Source organism: Oryctolagus cuniculus, chromosome 7, assembly GCF_051225735.1.
Source record: "Oryctolagus cuniculus isolate XC-2025 breed Fujian yellow rabbit chromosome 7, ASM5122573v1, whole genome shotgun sequence".
NCBI lineage: Eukaryota > Metazoa > Chordata > Mammalia > Lagomorpha > Leporidae > Oryctolagus > Oryctolagus cuniculus.
The window spans coordinates 152,148,444-152,163,646 of NC_142873.1; the positions used below are offsets into that span (position 1 = coordinate 152,148,444).

Below are 15,203 nucleotides of genomic sequence, written 5' to 3' on the forward strand. Positions count from 1 at the left end.
GTTAACACCCTGGCCTGCAGTGCCGGCATCCCATGTGGGCGCCAGTTCGAGACCCGGCTGCTCCTCTTCCCATCCAGCTCTCTGCTACAGCCTGGGAAAGCAGTGGAAGATTTATTTAAAGATTTAAAGGTTTATTTAGTTATTTGAAAGTCAAAGTTACATAGAGAAGGAGAGGTAGAGAGAGAGAGAGAGAAAGGTCTTCCATCAGATGGTTCACTCCCCAGTTGGCCACAACGGTCTGAGCTGTGCTGATCCGAAGCCAGGAGTCAGGAGCTTCCTCTGGGTCTCCCATGCCAGGGCAGGGGCCCAAGGACTTGGGCCATCTTCTACTGCTTTCCCAGGCCATAGCAGAGAGCTGGTTGGAAATGGAGCGGTCGGGACTCGAACCGCAAACAGTAGCTTTTACCTGCTACGCCACAGCGCCAGCCCTGCTGTTTCGAATTTTTAATTGTTTTTGTAAAAAAATCACTAGTGACCTGACCACTTGTATGTGTTATGTTTTATTTATTTATTTTAAGATTTATTATTTGAAAAAAAAAAATGACAGAGAGAAAAAGACAAAGATAGACCTTCCATCCACTGGTTTACTCCCAAAAACAGCCCCAAGAGCCAGACAGAGCCAGGACCCTGCAGCTCCCTCCTGGTCTCCCCCATGGCTGGCGGGGCCCAGGTACCTGTGCCATCATCCGTTGTGCTCCCAGGCTGTTTCAGGAGGTTGGAGCAGGAGTGGAGCTGCCAGGACCCAAAGTAGCACTGCATTATGGGTTGCTGGTGTCACAGGCTGCAGGTTAACACACTGCACCACGATGCTGGCCCCAAAGCTGTTCAAAAACAGAGAGAGAAGCAGCAGCATTTAGCTGCTGAATCCCTGTGGGCAGTGCCCAGTGGGGAAGGCCACTCCGCGCCCTGATATTGAAAGACCATCTTACAGTGAGAGCCCAGCTCCCTGGGGAATGTTTTCGCTCACATGCCTGGTGCCAATGCGGACTGCCAGCGGGGTTTGTTTGCCGCTGCTGAGGCGTGGCCGTGAGATGGGTCATCTATGACGAGAGGTTCATGCTGGCTCCCGGTTCTGGGGCCTGGAAAGTTCAAACACACGGCACCAGCATCTGCTCAGCTTCTGCGGAGGCCTCGTGCCGCTTTAACCCAGGGCGGGAGGTGGAAGGGCCAGCGGCCACGTGTGGCAGGGACCCCCAGGGGAGGCCGCCATGCTGAAACCACCTGCTGCCCTGCTCTCTGGCCGGTCCCGGGGGCTTGGCCACTCACTCAGGCAGAGAAGGAGCTCCCGCCCTCGGGAGCAGCATGGGTGGCCCCAGCACCATCACAAATGAGACCAGATTCCAGCAGGGTCTCCCCAGGGCACCCCCCCACCTCCGGAGCAGGAGAGTGAGAAGGGAAAGGGGTGGAGCTGGAGGGAGGGCCCCTGGGCTGAGGCGCTGGCTCAGGGTCCGTTCTGGGCTGCTGGTTCCTGGAGACGGGGGTGGTGAGCACGGCCAGCGTCTCAAGTCACGTTCTGAACACCTTTCAGGAGCTACGGGAAGGCACGCGTGTCGGGCTCCGTAACTAAATGTTTAAGGTTTTTTTTTTTTTTCCAAGATTTATTTTATTTATTTGAAAGGCAGAGTTACAGAGAGAGGAGAGAGAGAGAATCTTCCATCCGCTGGTTCACTCCCCCAGATGGCCGTAGTAGGTAAGGCCATGCTTAGCATCTAAGCAGACAGAGGCCAGGAGCCAGGAACTTCTTCCGGGTGTCCCCACATGAGCGCCGTTTCCCGTCCCGGCTGCTCCACTTCCTCTCCAGCTCTCTGCTAATGACCTGGGAAGGCAGTGGGAAACAGCCCAAGTCCTTGGGCCCCTGCACCCCTATAGGAGACCTGGAAGAAGCTCCTGGCTCCTGGCTTTTTATCAGCCCAGCCATTGCGGCCATTTGGGGAGTGAACCAGCAGATGGAAGACCTATCTGTCTGTTCCTCTCTGTCTGTTCCTCTCTCTGTTTCTATCTCTGTCTCTCTCTCTCTTTTTTTTTTTTGACAGGCAGAGTGGACAGTGAGAGAGAGAGACAGAGAGAAAGGTCTTCCTTTGCCGTTGGTTCACCCTCCAATGGCCGCCGCGGCCGGCGCGCTGCGGCCAGCGCACCGCACTGATCCGATGGCAGGAGCCAGGAGCCAGGTGCTTTTCCTGGTCTCCCATGGGGTGCAGGGCCCAAGCACCTGGGCCATCCTCCACTGCACTCCCTGGCCACAGCAGATAGCTGGCCTGGAAGAGGGGCAACCAGGACAGAATCCGGTGCCCCGACTGGGACTAGAACCCAGTGTGCTGGCGCTGCAAGGCGGAGGATTAGCCTACTGAGCCGCAGCGCTGGCCTCTCTGTCTCTTAAATAAACAAATAAATAAATCTTTTTTTAAATTTCCATTTTTGCTGTTATTGGTGAACCCTGCCTTTGTTTATTCTGGGGCTAGTATTTTTGGCTTAATCTCTTGCTTTGTTGAAATCTGAGTATATTGGCAATATACAACACACAGTTCACTTCTCTTTTTTTTTAAGATTTATTTATTTATTTGAAAGGCAGAGTTACAGAGAGTCAGAGGCAGAGAGAGAGAGAGAGGTCTTCCATCCAGTGGTTCACTCTCCAGATGGCCCCAATGGCTGGAGCTGTGCCAGTCCAAAGACAGGAGCTTCTCCGGGTCTCCCACACGGGTGCAAGGGTCCAAGGACTTGGGCCATCTTCTCCTGCTTTCCCAGGCATAGCAGAGAGCTGGATCGGAAGTGGAGCAGCCGAGACTCCAACCAACGCCCATATGGGATGCCGGCACTGCAGGCGGCAGCTTTACCCGCTACGCCACAGCAGTGGCCCCATACAGCTCACTCCTTTAACCACTTCTTTCCACATGGATTCCGATGGTCCTTGACTTCTGGCTGACAGAGTCATGTCTTCTCAGCTCTTTCTTAGTAAGTTCAGTGGCAATTCACTGAGCCCTTAACAGTGGGCAAGACATTATACTGGGTGACTGGACAGAAAAGCAGGTAATTCCTTCTAAAGAAACATCTATTGAACCTGATCTGGTGAATTATAACAATACGGTCTCATTGTTTTATTTGAGGTGTATTATTTGTGACTGTATAACACCAGTCAAATCCTATGTAATTATAAAACCCAATATGCTATCAAAGATAAGTAATTTTGTAGTTAGCTGCCATTAAAAAAATAACACATTTATTTGCATCCCATTAACACAAATATGAAAACGTGAAGCTGACTTACTGTGCAGTTACTGCAACACACTGAAGTTATATTATTCCCTGTGCCTCAACAAACCCGTATTAGGAAATAATCCCACGAATAGGTATTTTTAAAAGAGATTTATTTATTTATTTGAAAGTCAGTTCGAGAGAGAGAATGCCAACTGCTAGCCCCCAGCTGCCCTCACCCAAGCCAGGAGACACTGGACGCGTGGGGGATGGGCCACCAGCAGGCCTGGGCCTCTACCCCCAGCCTCCAGGGACTGGCAGAGGCCACGGAACCCGGCTGCCTGTGCCCCACCCCAAGCGAAGGAGGCCAAGGCCCAGGCCGAGTCTTACCGAGGGCAGGACAGGGGCTTCAGCTGGGTGAGAGTGAAGCCAGGGCAGAGACAGGGACAGTGACAAAGGGGCCAGGCCTCCTGAGGGGCCTTGTCCTTGCTGGTGACGCTCACGGGGACTCGTCCCCGAGGTCCCATTTCTAAGCACCCAGCGAGGCTCCTGAGGGAGACACCCTGCGGCCGGGGAGGACTGAGGGCCCGCAGCCACTGCTGAGCGGTCAGCCTGGAGCCGGCACCGGGACCAGGAGACCTGGGGACCCCTCCCACCGCATCTGCCCTTTCAGACCCAGCGCCTGGCTCAGCCCCCGCTCAGGCCCAGGGCGGGCTGCGGGATGAGTTGCAAGCAGCAGAGGAGACGAGGTTGGGGTTCACCCGGGCAGGCTGCACCAGGGAAGGGCCCGCCTCACTCAGCAGGCAAAGCTCCTGCAGGATCGGCCTCGGCCGCCCGCACTGCGAAGGCACAGGCCCAGGTCGGGGCCTGGAGTGGGAGCGCATGGACCCCGAGGGTCTGGAGGCCTCAGCTAAGGCAGAGACTGCCGGGGGGGGGGGGGGGCGGGACGGAGAAGGCGTTCAGATAAGGGCCATGGCAGCCTGAGCTGTGAGCGGCCTAGCGGAAGTAGTTGGGGCAGTCGTGGGCAACCAGGTGCCAGGCTCGCTCGAAGGCCTCCACGACGGCCGGCTCCAGGGGCCCTTCCTCCACGGCTGCCAGGTTCTGCTCCAGCTGCGCCAGGCTGGACATGCCCAGGATGACCGCGTCCCCGTGGGCGCCCTGCAAGGGGGACACAGATGTCAGCTCAGTGCACACCGGGGCTGCCGTCACCCCCACGGCCCAGCCAGCTGCCCGCCCCGCCGTGGTGTCCCGGTTTGGTCACTCCCTCTAGTGCCAGAAAGGACTCAAGGAGTCGGGGGCGGCTGTGTCTTTGTGACTCTGTGGCTGTGTCCTTGCCCGGGTGCCACCCTGCTTGCCCAGAGCCCAGCTCTGCCACCCAGCAGCTGTGCAAACGCGACTTGGTTCTTTAACCTCTCCTGGACTCCCTCTTCTCTATTTTCAGAGTGCTATGGGCGTGAGAAGTCAGGCAAAGCTCTCGGCTCCCATTTACTGAGCCCTATTGCACATGATGGCGCTGCAGGGAGGTCATGGAAACAGGATTGGAAGAAAAGTCTATCTGGGTTCAAAAGAGTTTTGAAACCCATGCTTAGATGTTTCATAATACACAGTGTCCATGAGTGGCTGGAAGGTTTCTGGTATGCATGGAATTCAAAACTCTTTTAAAGGTTTATTTAATTGGAGCCAGTGCCATGGCGTAGAGAGTAAAACCGCTGCCTGGGACAGAGGCATCCCATATGGGCACCATTTCAAGTCCAAGCTGCTCCACTTCTGAGCCAGCTCTCTGGTGTGCCCTGGGAAAGCAGCAGAGGATGGCTCAAGTCCTTGGGCCCCTGCACCCACGTGGGAGACCCAGAAGAAGCTCTTGGCTCCTGGCTTCATATTGGCACACTCTGGCCATTGTGGCCATTGGGGGAATGACTTGGGAGACGGAAGATCTCTCTGTCTCTGTCTCTCTAACTCTGCCCTTCAAATAAACAAATATTTTAAAATTTTTATTTATTTATTCATCTGAAAGGCAGAATTACAGAGCGAGGAAGAGACAGAGACCTTCCGTCTGCTGATTCACTCGCCACAAGGGGCTGGGCCAGGCTGGAGCCAGGAGCCAGGAGCTCCATCTGGTGTCTCTATGGGATGCCCGCACTGCAGTCAGTGAGTGGTTCAACTCGCTGAGCAACAATGGTGGCTCCTCAAAAAATTTTTAAATGTTTATTTAATTATTACTTTTCATATATTGGACAGACATAGCAACAGACATAGAGAGATCTTTCATGCTGAAGGGATTTTTTGGGCACCAAATATATCTATATTTAAACTGTTTTCCAAAACTGTTTTTCTAATTATTATTATTTGAGAAATCAGGAGACAGAGAAGGCAACAGACAGACAGAGAGGGCAGGAGCGGGAGCCAGGAGATAGGGACACAAAACGCGTCCCCTTGTGGGCGGCAGGGATCCAGCTATTCAGCCTCCCTTGGTCTACGTTAGCAGGAAGCTGGGTCAGAAGCCAGAGCCAGGAGCTGAACCCAGAGCTCCGGTGTGGACCGTGGGCACCTCCACGGCATGCCTGAGTGTTTGTTTTGCCAATTCATTTGCAAGTAGCCTCGTACATGGCACTCAATACAAGTGTCCTATGCAGATGGAGAAAGGATTTGACCAAGAAGACTGGGGAAAATGAGAGGGAGAGAGAGAACTAACTCCAGCTCCCAGCAGAGGAGTGAGACTGATGGGTTTTGCACTTGAAGCTGTGTTCAAATTGCAACCCAAGCACTGTGGCAAAGCCTCTGCCTGTGGTGCCTGCATCCCATATGGCCGCTGGTTCATGTCCTGGCTGCTCCACTTTCTGACTCAGCTCTCTGCTATGGCCTGGGAAAGCAGTAGAAGATGGCCCAAGTCCTTGGGACCCTGCACCCACGTGGGAGACCTGGAAGAAGCTCCTGGCTTTGGATCAGCCCAGTGCTGGGCTTTGCTGACATTTGGGAGTGAACCAGAGGGTGGAAGACCTCTCTCTCTATATATATATATCTCTCTCTCTTCCTCTCTGCCTCTGCCTCTCTGTAACTCTGCCTTTCAAATAAATACATATCTTAAAAAAATAAGAAATTTCACAAAGAGATAAGACAAACTCTAGCAGTCCCCTCTGGCCCCCTAGAGGAGCGGACGCTGGGGCCCAGGGCAGCGCGCTTACCTGCAGCTGGGAGTGGTGGTACATCCAGCGCAGGGCGGCCGAGGTCATGCTGGGGGCGCTGCTGCCATATGCAGCCTGCAGGGCCTTCTCCACCAGGGCGATGCCCTTGAAGTGCTCCTCCTTCCAGTAGCTGGGCGGGTGGGGACAGGCACAGGGGTCAGACCCACGGGGGTGGCACTGGGGGCCAGGGCCAGAGAGCCAGGCGGCCAGCAGTCCCGCCTACCCTGCTGCACAGAGGGGCGTGTCCCCTCCACATCAGCCTCCCCAGAGGCCCCGACGACATCTCTGCTCCTGAGAATCACGCACCTGCCCCCATCTGACCCAGGGCCACCATGGAGCAGAGACAGGGCCGGCCCAGGCTCCTGAGCCTCCAGCTCTGGTTCTGTCTTTCCTGCCCGGCAGGTGACTTCTCAGGGCAGAGCTAGGACGTGGAAGACCACGTGGGCCCAGGACCCCCACTCCTCACAGAGGCCCCAAGAAAAGCAGAAGAAACCCCACCAAGGCTGCAGCAATTCCAGGATGGTTCAAAAGATGTAGGTGCGGGTGGCAAGAGATTCCCCCAAACAGCTAGACACCTCCCATCCCAATCCAGACACAGACAGCCCCAGCTCACCGATTCCTGTACATCTCAGACCATCTATTCCCAAAGAAACGGCCCTCCGGCTTTATTTTTGCATCCTGGTCCTCATACTTGTACCTGCCCGTCAGCAGGCCCCCTGCAAGAAGGTTGCTGTCAGACCCCTGGCCCAGAGCCCTCCCACAGGCGGCCAGACCCCTCAGGGCCCTGGACCACAGGTGGGAGCCCCAGGATTGGAGGGAGGCCACAGAAGGCAGCAAGCTGCCTGCCCCCTCCTCCCATGGCCCCCCTTGCTTCCCAGGCCCTGGCTGGGTGTCCCCCGGGGCAGGAGCAGCAGAGACAGAGCAGGGCCTGGGCTCCCACCCCAGGAGAGCTGTCCCCAGGGGGATGCATACCAGCCAAAGGGTTGAAGGCGTAGAACCTCATCCCAAAGTGCCTGAGGCAGGGGAACAGCTCCTTCTCAGCCTGGCGGGTGATGGCGTTGTACATGCCCTGGGGGAGAGGCACCAGCTGCAGGGGGGCCCACAGTACCCTGTGGGACCCTCCGTTCAGTCCTTACCATCCTAGCACATCAACCATCAGGGATGTGGCATATACTTACGGGGTGCGTATGTCTAAGGAGAATTCCTTCATTCAACCACAGTGCTAGGCACCCTCTGGCTCAGTACCAGAGACCCCACAGCCTAAAGACCATGTCCCTCCAATAATAACTTAGAGCAAGGCAGACAGTAAACAGGTGCAACCATGGAAAGAGGCCATCCATGTACAGTGGGAAGCTCTGGGCCCACGCCTGGTGCTCACCGCGTGGAGGACAATCATTTGTTGACTGAGGGAGGGGGAGGTCGGGGCTGGGGAGGCCTGAGAGCCATGGGGAAAGCTTCCCAGGGAGGAGCCACCTGGGTGAGACCTGAGTGCTCCTCCCAGGGAGGGGAGCACCGTGCCAGGCTGCAGTGGGAAGCCAAGCGGGGAAGGCAGGCACCTAGTGCACACCCGAGCTTGGGGGGAGCAGGTGCCTGGGCCCAGCTGAGGAGCTAGGACGTGTGCCAGTGCCAGCGCCACCTGGGATCTGTTCATGGAGGGATCGGAGTGCAGGGGCCGTCCATAGGGCGCAGGATCCCAGGAGAGCAGAACCCTGCAGCCCCGGTCCACAGCGCAGCCCTCACCTGGTACACGGTGGGCTGGATCCAGCCGCGGCTCCTGCACAGGGTGCAGATCTCGGCTACCTGCCAGGAGGAGTAGTTGGAGACGCCCAGCTCCACAAACTTGCCCTGCGGGGAGAGGCTGCGGTCAGACCAGTGCTGCCCAGGAGACCAGGAAGGAGCACGCGGGACGTGCCGTGCTCCCACTCCTCTCTGGGACTGCCCCGGTTGCCCCCACTCTCCCGGTGGGAACAGGACGAGAAGAAGCTCAGGGCCGCCCTCACCTCCTGGTGCAGCTGGTGGCAGGTGCGCAGCGTGTCTTCCAGTGGGGAGCTGTAGTCAGGCATGTGCAGGTAGAAGAGGTCCACGCGGGGGCACTGCAGCCGCTTCAGCGACGTCTCCAGCTGGAACCGGACGCTGTCGGGTTTCAATGTCGTCCCATCCATTGCAATTGCCTTGGTAGCGATTTTCACTTGGAAGGGAGACAAATGGAGGCTCATGTCAGTTTCCCAAGCATCAGACGGGGTGCGGTGGAACCGTGAAGAGAGAGACCTGCTGCACATCTCAGCTCTGCCGTCCCCAGCTCCGGGGCCTTGAACTTGTTACTTTTCCTCTCTGAGTCCCCATCCCCTCACCTTGAAAGTCGGCGTGGGAATGGCTCTGACTGTAGGGAGCTCCTGAGGCTTGATCAGAACCCGGCTGAGCGTGGTCAGGAAGAGCTGGGAGGTCCCCACCACAGGGACAATTTCTGGTGAGCTGCACAGGCCAGGCCTGGCCCTGAGGCCACATGCTCCCTGCCCTCCAGGGCTCACGGTGTAAGGGCCACTCTGCTAGGAGAGCCCAGGGCAGGGGCCGGCGCTGTAGCGCAGTGGGTTAAAGCCCCAGCCTACAATGCCAGCATCCCATATGGCACTGATTCGAGTCTCACTGCTCCACTTCCAATCCAGCTCCCTGCTATGGCCTGGGAAAGCAGCAGAAGCTGCTCCAGTGCCTGGGCCCCTGCACCCACATTTGAGACCTGGAAGAGGCTCCTGATTCCTGGCTTCACATCAGCCCAGCTCCACCCGTTCTGGCCATTTGGGAGTGAACCAGTGGATGGAAGACCTCTCTGTCTGTCTATCTCTCTCTGCAACTCTGTCTTTCAAATAAGTAAAATAAATCTTAAAAAAAAAAAAGAAAAAGAAAAAGCCCAGTGCACAGACTCGGGAGCCTGCCTGGGAGTTCAGGAAGGCTTTGGCTAGACAGAGGCTGCCGTCTGTGAATTGGGCGAAGCTCGTCTAGAGCGTGGGACACAGGTTAAAGGAGGAGGCAGGAGCGCCGCGTGTGGGAGCCCCTGCCCAAGTCCAGGGAGAGACAGAGCAAGAGAAGGGCCGCAGACCAGGTCCCGGACCTGGGTGCACTCTCTGGAATCCTGACACAGGGGCCCATAGGAGCCTCTGAATGCTTGTAGGACAGGCGCCCAGTGCTCAGCCTGGTAGGCTTGGAAGATGGCCCTGAAGGCAGCATGGACAAAAGCCTGTCTAGAAACAGGGAGACCAGTAAGGAGGCTGAGCAGGATTCAAGACAGAGATGTGAGAGGCGTCCATGAGGGCCCCAAGGAAGGAGAGGCAGGGGTCAGGCAGACTCATCCCCGTAGGACAGGCACATGGCTGGCCTCCAGCTCAGTGCGGGGAGCTCCGTACATATTCCCCAGCCCCTCCGGGGATTGGCTGGTGGAGGAGGAAGAGGAGAGACCCTCTCACACTTTTCATGCTTAGAAAGTCACTTGCTGGGTAGAGGCAGTGAGCAGAGCCCTCGTGACCTGGGAGAGAATGGGTTTGAGACCTGCTCACGAGGGACTCTCCCCTCCCACCACCACCCCTCCCCTTCTGGATGGGGGCTTCAGATCTGAGATCTGAGGACCACCTGGACCCCGCTGGGCCTGGCCTCAAGGACGGAAGAGAAGGAGTTGGAGAGGAAAACAGCAAAGCAGGGGAAAGATCAGCGTCTCCCTGGGAGGCAGTGGGGGATCCGCAGAGAGGCCACGGAGGTCCACGTGGCCGAGGGTGGTGGGGCTCTCTCATCTGAACCGGGGACAAAGGCTCAGCGTGCAAGGAGGCCACATGTGCCAATGCAAGCAAAGCCACCAGGGACATTTCTGAGGCTGCCCTGTGTGTGCCAGGCAGGGCTCCGGCCTCTTCCGACGGCCTCAGAGTCAGCAGGCCCCCATGATACAGCCTCCCGAAGCTGCCGTGGCTCCTCCAGCACACAGCCACGCAGTGCCTTTGCACACTCGTGCCCACTGCCTGCAGCTCTCTTTCCTCTCCTCCTCCTCTCCCCCCACCCCTTTCCTTCTTGACAGAGAGACAGGATGGATTTCTGATTCGTTTGCTGGTTTACTCCCAAATGCCTGGTGGCTGGGAATTGGATCTGGGTCTTCCACCTGTGCGACAATGACCCAACTAGAGCCATCACAGCTGCCTCCCAGGGATGCAGCAGCAGGAAGTCGGGAGAGGGAGCTGGCCTGCAATGTTTCCTTTCAGACCTGACTTCTCCAGGGGCTCTCTCCCAGGCGCCCTGGGTCTGGGCTTGCAGGAGGGTGGGTGTGGATCCTGGAGCCTCAGACAGAGCCCAGAAGGGGAGGCCGCAGACGCTGTTCCCCACTCCCCATCTGCTCAGGAGCCACCGCGGCACCCGGGTGTAGGTGGTGCTGCCAATCCAACAGGGCCCTGGGAGCAAAGTCGAGGGCCTGGGGCGAGACTGGCCCGGGCTATGCAGGAAGCAGGTCTCCGCTACGTGGTCTGCCTGGCGTTCCTAAGTCTGCTGGGAGCTGTGCCAACCGGCGCCAGGGTGGGAAGGGCAGGGTTCTGCCGACCAGGGAGTCGGGAGCCGCTGAGGCTCCTACATCGAGGGTCTGGAGTTCTCAGTGCTCCAGAGGAGGGCCCAGCAGAGCTGTTCCAGGAGACACCAGGGTTCGGAGCTGGGGGGTGGGTCTGGGCCTGTCGGGAAGGTCGGCTGTCAGGGGCAGCCCTTACCTTTGCAGTCGCCGCCGCCCAGCCCGAGCCCCAGGCCGCCCAGGATGGTCTCAGACTGGCCTTCTGCGTAGACGAAGGCCGTGTCTATCTCGTTGTGGCCGCGCTCCAGGAAGGCGCGCACCGACGCGGCGCTGGAAGGGGCGTCCATGCGGCGCCCGAACTCCATGGCGCCCAGCACGGTGGCGGGCAGGCGCTTCTTCACCGGACAGGACATGCTGGCGGCGGCGGCAGGCCTGGCTGCTCGGGCGCAGGTCACAGCTGTCGGCTGAGGGCCCGCGGGTAGAGCCGCTGGACTGGTGTTTAAGGGTGGTCAGGCCACGCCCACCATGGGAGGGGCTAGGGGCCTACTGGGGCGGGGACAGGGCGGGGCTGGCAGTGGGGGCGGGGCTGGAGGTGGGATCCGGCGGTAGGGGCAGGGCGAGCGGCGGGGCCCACGGATGTGTGCTGCACGGGCATCGACACTTCTTTTCACTTCCGCATGGCTGTGGCTTCTCGCCGATGACCTTGGTTTGGGGTGGCCTGTCCCCGGAAGTGAACTGGGTGTGGGAGCTGTGAGCCAGTCCCAAGACTCAGGGCTAGAGCGCCTAAGCTCCCCGCTGTGGCTGGGGGGCACATGGAGCAGAGTGCAGGGGGTGGGTGACCTCAGTGTCCTGTGGCCCCGAGGCTGAGGCTCGCCAGCCAAAGGCTGCCGCCCCCCTGGCACGGGTTGCTTCCCCCAGCCCAGTTACCAGTGACAACTGTGAGCCTTGGGTTCTACACCCGAGGGAAAATACCTTTCTTAAAAAAAAGGATTTGTTAGAAAGCTTCAGTGACAGAGAGAGGGAAAAACAGAGAGAGTGAGATCTGCCACCCACTGGTTCACTCCCCAGTCGCTGCACCAGCCAGGGCTGGGCCAGGCCAAAATCAGGAGCCAGGAGTCCATCCTGGTCTCCCATGTGGGTGGCAGCGCCCGGAGCCTTGAGCCATCATCTACTGCTTTCCCAGGCGGGTTAGCAAGGAGCTGGGTTGATAGTGCGTGCACCTGGGACAGGAACCAGCACTCCAGTACCGGGTGAGGGTGCCACAGGCGGCAGCTTAACCTGCTGCACCAAGGCTGTTCCCAGGGCGGCCAGTTTGTTGGCCATGGAGATGGCTGTGACCTTGGAGACAACAAGCAGACTTCGTCCTTGAGTTGTTCCTGTGATATTACATCACTGTTGTTCTTTTTTGAAACATTTAGACAGAAGGCGACACACAGACCGCCCCCTCCGCCGACTCACTCCCCAGATGTTCACCGCAGCAGAGCCTGGGCCACATTAGGAGCCAGAAGCTGAAAATCAGACCCAGGCTCTCTAGGGACGAATATTGACCTCTTGACCACTGAGTTCCTGACTCTGGTTAGCTCCTGCCAGGGCGGCCCCTGGGAGGCAGGGGTGGTGCAAGCGTTGGGTTCCTGCCACCCGCGTGGGAGAACTGGATTGAGCTCCACTCCTAGCCTCTGACTTAGACCTGTCTCATTCTTCTGGGCATTTGCAGAGTGAATGACACATGGGAGCTCTCTCTGGATCTCTGTCTCGGTCTCTGCTTCACCAATAAATAAAAATTGTAATCAATAAATAAAAGTTTCTCTCTGCTGGGTTCTCGTAATCAGTTAGCTCAAAGGGCACGCACTATCAGCAACAGGAAGCTCAAGTTCAAAGCATACAGTACTAAGTGCCAAAGTCTCCAACGAGATATGTGATGGATCCAAATACCAGTAATTCTTCGGGATTTGAATGAGACAGGGGACACAGGAGTGGGACTTGGCTTACTGCTGCTTGGGCCGCTTTCCAAACTTTTTGTCTCCTTTAAAATCCCCAGATTTGCCTGAAACTTCCAGAACTTCCAGCTGTGGCGTGTGCTGTCCTCAACTTCATCCCGTCAGGCCTTGTCCTTTGTGACTGGAGACGCAAGTCCATGGCTGCCGCTCTAGGAGGCGTGGCATGTCCTGGGACCTGCCGGCCCCACATGAGGGCTGCCTGAGGGTCGAGGCTTCAGTTTTGTGTAATTCAAGACCTGCCTGCGTTTGTCAGGTGTCCTTGGGTGGCGTGCATTTCGAGTGCTTCCTTCCATGGCGCCATCACGGGACTGTGCTACGTCCTGATGGAACGCTGGGCTCCCCATCAACACTGCTGTCGCACTAGCAGTTTGTTTTTAATAAAATCATTTATTTATTTTTATTTATTTGAAAGGCAGAAAAACAGAGACAGGCAGGAATCCACGTCCCATCTGCTGATTCTGCCAAATGCCTGCCATAGCCAGGGTTTGCCCAGGCAATGACCAGGGCTTAGCAGAAGCAGAGTTACAGAGAGAGGGAGACAGAGAGAGGTCTTCCATCCACTGGTGCACTGCCCAAATGACCACAATGGCCAGAGCTGGGCTGATGCGAAGCCAGGAATCAGGAGCTTCTTCCAGGTCTCCCATGCAGATGCAGAGACCCATGGACTTGGGCCAGGAAGATGTCTTTCTGACTCTCCATCTCTATATATCTTTTAAAGAAATAAAATAATAAAATAAATATCTTAAAAAAGATAATAGGGCCCAGCATTGTGGCTTAGCAGGTTAAGCCTCTGCCTGTGACCCTGGCATCATATATAGGTGCCAATTTGAGTCTGGTTGCTCCACCTCAGATACAGCTCCCTGCTGATGCACTTGAGAAAGCAGCAGAAGATGGCCCAAGTGCTTGGGCCTCTGCACCCACGTGGAAGACCCTGAAGAAGTCCTGGGCTCTTGGCTTCTACCATCTGAGGAGTGAATCAGCAGATGGAAAATCTCTCTCTCTCTCTCTCTCTCTCTCTCTGTCTTTCCTTCTATCTCTGTGGCTCTGCCTTTCAAAAAAAAAAAAAGGTTTATAATAAATGTATAAGTTATTCATAACATTTGGCAGTATTTGAATTTATCCTGAGGAATGTAATGGCATCACTGGACACATGTGGAGATAACATATGAACTACCATGTGCATGTGCATTTTGGCTTGATTGCTAACTTCTACAATCGAACTGTGTCTGAAAATAATGACTTGTGTGATGCAGGAGGTTTATTTTTATATTACTTTGACACATGACCTTTGATTTAAATTAAGTAACATTTCAGGATTAAAGTTACTGAGTTTTTATTCTGTGTTTTCAGGCACGTCAAATGAGTAAAGCAGTATGTGTGGTCTCAATCATTGAAATATTTAATAGAAAATAATGCAGGTTTATATCCATGCCAGACACTTAAAATAGCAAATCCATTGATCCCAGTCATTAAATGTTTCTCCTATCCAATTCACACAATACAAATAAAACTTTTGGAAGTTTCATTTGTCAAGCGGACTCCTCTGAAACCACAATGAATGCCTTATGGAGTCCAACACCTGGGTGGACATTGTGGCCAGGGGTTAAGCCGGCACTCGGGATGTCCAAGTCCATACTGGAGTGCCTGGGATGGAGTCCCGCCTCTGCTCCCAAGGCAGCTTCCTGTGGACGTGCACCCTGGGAGGCAGCAGGTGATGGCTCAAGTCCTGGCTCCCCTCCTACGTGCGAAACCTGGATTCAGTTCCTGACCCCTGGCTTTGGCACGGCCCAGCCCTGGTTGTTGCTGGCACTTGAGGAAGAAAACCCATTACTCTTTCAAATTAAAAAAGAAATATGCACTGCAAATAAAAAAAAAAGATTCAACACTGAAGATGGGCGATCTGCATGTACACATTTCAGAGGGTCACCATGTCAGGCAAAAATAGCCTTATTAAAAAGTATCTGTGGGCCGGCGCCGCGGCTCACTAGGCTAATCCTCTGCCTTGCGGCGCCGGCACACCGGGTTCTAGTCCCAGTTGGGGCGCCGGATTCTGTCCCAGTTGCCCCTCTTCCAGGCCAGCTATCTGCTGTGGCCAGGGAGTGCAGTGGAGGATGGCCCAGGTGCTTGGGCCCTGCACCCCATGGGAGACCAGGAGAAGCACCTGGTTCCTGCCATCGGATCAGCACGGTGCGCTGGCCGCAGCGCGCCAGCCACGGCGGCCATTGGAGGGTGAGCCAACGGCAAAGGAAGACCTTCCTCTCTGTCTCTCTCTCTCACTGTCCACTCTGCCTGTCAAAAAAATTA

The 15,203-nt window shown here is 56.2% G+C and overlaps 1 protein-coding gene across 1 annotated transcript; it reads right to left on the bottom strand.

The window, feature by feature from the left end:
* Positions 1–3,345: 3,345 nt before the first annotated feature.
* Positions 3,346–11,376, bottom strand: LOC100353185 (aldo-keto reductase family 7 member A3). The gene is made up of 7 exons (XM_051858053.3): positions 11,102–11,376; positions 8,372–8,559; positions 8,112–8,216; positions 7,344–7,440; positions 6,985–7,087; positions 6,372–6,501; positions 3,346–4,347 (listed from the first exon to the last, which is right to left on the bottom strand). The coding sequence occupies exons 1-7, from the start codon at positions 11,313–11,315 to the stop codon at positions 4,186–4,188; spliced, it is 999 nt and encodes a 332-aa protein (XP_051714013.3). The 5' UTR covers positions 11,316–11,376; the 3' UTR covers positions 3,346–4,185.
* Between the last annotated feature and the right edge of the window lie 3,827 nt (positions 11,377–15,203).